The sequence below is a fragment of the Nannospalax galili genome, unplaced genomic scaffold (genome assembly GCF_000622305.1).
Source record: "Nannospalax galili isolate Female #2095 unplaced genomic scaffold, S.galili_v1.0 scaffold538, whole genome shotgun sequence".
Taxonomy (NCBI): domain Eukaryota; kingdom Metazoa; phylum Chordata; class Mammalia; order Rodentia; family Spalacidae; genus Nannospalax; species Nannospalax galili.
In genome coordinates, this window is record NW_008343842.1 from 3,299,172 (window position 1) to 3,304,462 (window position 5,291).

Genomic DNA, 5,291 nt, shown 5'->3' on the forward strand with positions numbered 1-5,291 from the left:
GGTGGTTGGTTATAAGCTGCTAGATGTGGGTGCTGAGAACTGACCTTGAGTCTTCTCTAAGAGCTCAAATACTCTTAACTGATAAATCATCTCTCTAGTTCTTTGGGGCTTTTCTGTTATTTTTATTTCATGTGTACAAGTGTATTGCCTGCATATATGTCATGCAGTGCCACAGAGGTCAAAAGAGGGCATCGGATTCCCCTGGAACTGGAGTTAAGGATGGTTCATAGCCGCCATGTGGGTGCTGGGAATCAAACCCAGGTCCTCTGCAAGATCAGTCAATGCACTTAACCACTGAGCCATCTCTTCAGCCCCTGGTTGTTTTGTTTTGTTTTGAGACAAGTTCTCACTATGTAGCCTAGGCTACCTTTGAACTCATTATGTAGCCCAGGCTGGCCTCAAACTTGTAGCATTCCCCCACCTTAGCCTCTTGAGTGCTGGGATTGTAGGCATGCTGCATGATGATGCCCAGCAAGTGGAGTTTTGCTTACACAACGTCTGCTGAGAGGGTTATCCTCTGTGAGGTCCAGGCCTCTAATGTCTTAGTTCCTGAGCAACTGTCAGGAGCAAATCAAGTATTTACTGGGTGCCCCACAGATGGTGAACTCTGCCCTGTCCCCCAGGTGCTTGCAGCTGATGACTCTATGGAAAGAAGCTATGAAAGATTTATCTCTGGCAAAACAGAACCTTCCATAGGGAACAGTGTGGGTGCAAAATGCTTCCATTTCCCTCACAAAGTGCAGACAGAGGCCACAGCCAGGAAGTGACTTTAATGCTCCGGAGCAGGATGTGTGGCAAACTGTGGGCACTGGGAGCAGCAGCCTGCATCTTCCTTTAAAACATCTGGCACCGGCGGGGACACATAGGGTCCTTGAACGAGCAGCTCAAACCGATTCGGCAAGGGCACATGATGTTCAGGGCCCCCTTGGTCTGCAGGAGCAGGGGAGAGTGTGAGGCACAGTCCTGGGTGCAGGAAGTAAGGGGCTAGCACTGCTTGGGAGCGGGACAAGCGCACCAGTAATGGTAGGAGACAGCGCCCTGATCTGAGGCTCCACAGCTCTTGACCCGTGCAGCCGAACAAGAGAGCAGCCTGCAGGACTCAGTTTCCTCCTCTGTCGGATAGGAAGTGAATAGTAACTGTTGCGATTAGTTTTTGTCCACTTGATACAACCTAGAGTCGTGGGTAGAGAAACCTCAATTGAACTGCCTGGATCAGATTGGCCTGTGGCTATGTCTGGGAGAGATTGCCTTGATGCTGGAGAGCTCAGCCCACTGTGGGCAGTGCTGTCCCTAGGCAGCTGGGCCTAAGCTGGATAGAACGGTGGTCTGCTTCAACTCCTGCTCCAGGTTCCTGCCTTGAGTTCCTACCCTGACTTCCCTCAGTGGTGGAGTGTGATGTGGGAGTTGTAAGATGGAATAAACTCTTTATCTCCACAAGTTGCTTTTGGTCAGAATGTTTATCATAGCAACTAGAACAGAAACCATTTCCTGGAGGTATTGGTAGGAGTAAGATAAAATATACAAGTAGCTCACAATAAAGAGCCCTCCAGTCACACCTGGCTGGTTCCTTCAGGCCCTGGCACTGATCCAGACAGGCATATGGAGACCAGGTCCATCCTTTCTAGAAGAGTTTGAGCCCGGGGCCAATCAACAGGAACAAAACATTCTGGGTCTTTCAGTTAAGGGCAGCCCACTTCAGTGAGCACAGTGAACTTTTCCCAACCACTCCCTGAGGTAGACATATTAATTAGCCCCACTTGATGGATGAGGAAACAAAAGGTCAGAGAGGTCCCCAAGACAGGAAAGCCAGGATGTAAGCTGGGGTCCCACTTGAAAGCCGAGGTCCTAGTCTTAGCAGCACCTTCAGCCTGGCAAGCAAACAGGTCACAGTGGCAAGGAGATGGGCATTAGGACGGGGGAGGGGGTTCTTCTCCTATCTCTCTCTTTCACCTCAGGGATGATAGGGAAGAGACAGTCATTCAACAAACATTTGTCAAGCATCTGCTCTGCGTGGTCGCTAGGCTGGCGGTGAGGCTTCACAGAGGAATGTGACTGAGTTCCAGCCCCTACCACCAGACAGGCGGACAGGCGGTATGTATCAACCTGCTGTGTCCGGCAGATAAGCCCAGAATTCAGGACCCTCAAAGAACTAAAGATGAGAAGTTTACCAGGTGTAGCAAGTGGAAGGGCACCCTAGGAAGAGGGGACAGAAGGCATGTGGTTTGGGGGTTTTTACCCCACCGCCCTCCGTACTTGCCCAAGTCTCACCTGAGGCAAGCATATCATGCCTATCCTGGATTTGGAGGTGCAGAAGGCTCCCTTCCTTTCTAGATCCATGAGGCAGCAGTCGCTGAGACACTCTGTGTTCTATCCTGTTCCCGTTGCCCCGAAGAGACAGTGCGTTAGTTGTTGATGCTGGAAACAGGGATCCAGGATGAGAAGCTTCAAGGCTGTCATTCTCCAGCCCCGCCCTTCACTGCACCCCTGTCCCAGGCAGCACTTGGTGGGGGACAAAAGAGTTAGGGGCTGGGCCTTTGCACTGTCCCTCTGTCTCCTCTTTCCTGCCCCACTCCACCTCCATGACTCCTCAGGATGTTGGGGAATAGTCTCAGATCATAGCTCAGATAGTAAGTGGGAGAGGATGGGTAGAAAAGGAGAGAAGAGGGGGTGACGAAATGGCTCTGTCAGTAAAGGTGTTTCTTGTGGGGCTGGAGAGATGGCTCAGCGGTTAAGAGCACTGACTGCTCTTACAGAGGACCTGGGTTTGATTCCCAGCACCCACATGGCAGTTAACAACTGTCTGTAACTCCAGTTCCAGGGGATCTGATGCCTTCTTCTGACCTTCATGGGCATTGCATGACACAGGTGCACTAACACATATGCAGGCAATATACTCATATACATAAAATAAAAATAATAAATAAAATATTTTTTTAAAGGTGCTTGTTGCCGGGTGTGGTGGCGCAGTACTTTAGTCCCAGCACTTGGGAGGCAGAGGCAGGTGGATCTCTGTGAGTTCAAGGCCAGCCTGGTCTACATAGTGAGTTCCAGGACAGCTGGGGCTACAGGGAGACCCTGTCTCAAAAAGACGAAAAAAAAAAAAAAAAAAGGTGCTTGTTGTATAAGCCTGGCAACCTGAGTTCTACCTCTAGGACCCATGTAAAGGTGGAAGGAGAGAACTGACTCCACAGAGCTGTCCTCTGACCTCCACGTACACATAATTAACTAACTAATTAACCCATCTGTCCATCAATAAATCAGTTTTTTAAAAGGTTGGGCATGGTGGCACATGCCTTTAATCCCAGCACTTGGGAGCAGAGGCAGGTGGATCTCTGTGAGTTCGAGGCCAGCCTGGTCTACAATGTGAGTTCCAGGCCAGCTGGGGCTACAGGGAGACCCTGTCTCAAAAAAATAAAATAAACACACAAAAGAGAAAATCCTTGTGACTACAAAAGTCTCTAAGCCCTGAAGGAGGCTGGGGAAGAATCAAGAAACAACAGGGAGGGAGGGCTTGGGGCAGTTGGGGAGAAACCATGAGCCCAGGTCTGAGACAGCAGGTCTTCAGGTCCAGGAAAGGTGAACGGAACCAAACCTGGGCTGTGAAGTATGTCTAGGGAGGCTGTGCTCCTGTTTTTCTCCTCCAGCTGCCTGGCATCCTCAGGCCCCACCCTGACACCTCAGGGGGTTTGCATCTGCTAACCTTTTTATGCTCCTGGATCTCACCGAAGCTGAGGACCCCCAAGAGGAGAGCAAGGGCAGCGGCCAAGGCCTGGGAGATGGCCATGGTCTGGGTTGTGTGGTGCTCAGGTGCTTCAGGGATAAGTCTTTGTTGCTGTGGGGGTGGCAGGCAGCCAGTGTGGGCACAATGGTCATAGGCTGTCCTGCAGACCGGATGCACTACTGTTCCAGTCTCTCCCCTGGCAGCTGTACTGAACTCCAAGGGGAAAGAAAGGTCCTGAATCCGCAGGATTTTTACACTATAAGGCCATGGGACCCTCACAAGGTCTACTTCCAAATAAAAACTTTAAACTGTAAAATAGAAGCTTATTAACAGGAAACTGAGTGTGGTGGTACAGGTATCCCAGAACTGGGAGGTGGAGGCAGGAGGATTCAAGGAGTTCAAGGTCATCCTTGGCTACATAGTGAGTTTGAGGCCAGCCTGGGCTACTTGAAACTTTGTCTCAAAAAAAAAAAATTACATAGGACTGGAGATGTGGCTTAATTGACAGAGTATTTGCCTAGCATGCGCAAAGCCCCAGGTTCAAGTCTCAGCACTGCATAAACAAAGGGTGGTACCACAAGCCTCTTATCCAAGCACTTGTGGGACTAAGGAGGATCAGGAGTTTGAGGCCAGCCTGCTACATAGTGAATTTGAGGCCAGCTTGTGCTACATGTGATCCAATCTCAAGAGTAATGAACAGGGTCTCTAGACAAGTGTTCTAGACCAGAAGAACCAGGATAGGACATTTTTGGAAATGAAGAGGGTGGTAGCCAGCTCCTACACAGGCTGCCCACGGGGGCAGCTGAGGGTCCTTGCAGGAGGCAGCTGGGACCCTTTGCTTGGCTTTAATGGGGTACTGGGGCTGGGCAGATAGAGCCACGACTTCCTGGCAGGAACCAAGGAGTTGAGGAGTAGGAATGTTTGGAGCTCTGAGAAGGGCCATTTTGGGGTGAGCTCTAAAAGGGGTACAGCTGGGCATGGTGGTGCACGCCTTTAATCCCAGCACTTAGAGGCAGAGGCAGGCGGATCTCTGTGAATTCAAGGCCAGCCTGGTCTACATAGTGAGTTCCAGGACAGCTGGGGCTACAGGGAGACCCTGTCTCAAAAAGACCTAAATAAATAAATAAGTAAATAAGTAAATAAATAAATAAATAAATAAATAAATGGGATACAGAGTGGAGACACAGGGTGCTTATTACTTTGGGGAAGGTGATTGGAGTCTGCAGGACCCCCAGCTGAGGTGGCTCTTCTGGGAAAAGCTAGTTACAGCAGAACTAGCCTCAGCCAGGCCTGTGAACCCAGGTGCAAGGTGAGGCTGGGTTTGTGCTGATCTATCTGTGAGGACAGAGGGTCTCCTGAGATAGGGAAAGGCCCACAGCCCTGACGGAGGTCAGCTCATGCCAACTTCCAGCCACCTGTTCCAAACCTACACACATTCCCTGACATGGAGGCAGGACCGGAAACACATAGTAATCCTTCCAGGCTGACCCTGGAGGGAGGCAGTAGCCTGGAGGGAGAGGTGGGAGTGGACACAGCCATTCTCCAGACCAGCCACAGAATGCTCTGTGCA

At 50.6% G+C, this 5,291-nt stretch overlaps 1 protein-coding gene across 1 annotated transcript; it reads right to left on the reverse strand.

The window, feature by feature from the left end:
* Positions 1 to 834: 834 nt before the first annotated feature.
* On the reverse strand, positions 835 to 3,784 carry Clpsl2 (colipase like 2). The gene is made up of 3 exons (XM_008840204.1): positions 3,701 to 3,784; positions 2,269 to 2,367; positions 835 to 930 (listed from the first exon to the last, which is right to left on the reverse strand). The coding sequence occupies exons 1-3, from the start codon at positions 3,782 to 3,784 to the stop codon at positions 835 to 837; spliced, it is 279 nt and encodes a 92-aa protein (XP_008838426.1).
* Between the last annotated feature and the right edge of the window lie 1,507 nt (positions 3,785 to 5,291).

Bases quoted from the DNA above. Each gene is read 5' to 3' on its own strand.
- Clpsl2 (XM_008840204.1), bottom strand. From the start codon at position 3,784: ATGGCCATCTCCCAGGCCTTGGCCGCTGCCCTTGCTCTCCTCTTGGGG. The intron at 2,368-3,700 runs GTTAGCAGATGC...GGAACAGGATAG, and splicing joins AGATCCAGGAGCATAAAAAG to AACACAGAGTGTCTCAGCGA. The intron at 931-2,268 runs GTGAGACTTGGG...CTGCTCCTGCAG, and splicing joins GCATGATATGCTTGCCTCAG to ACCAAGGGGGCCCTGAACAT.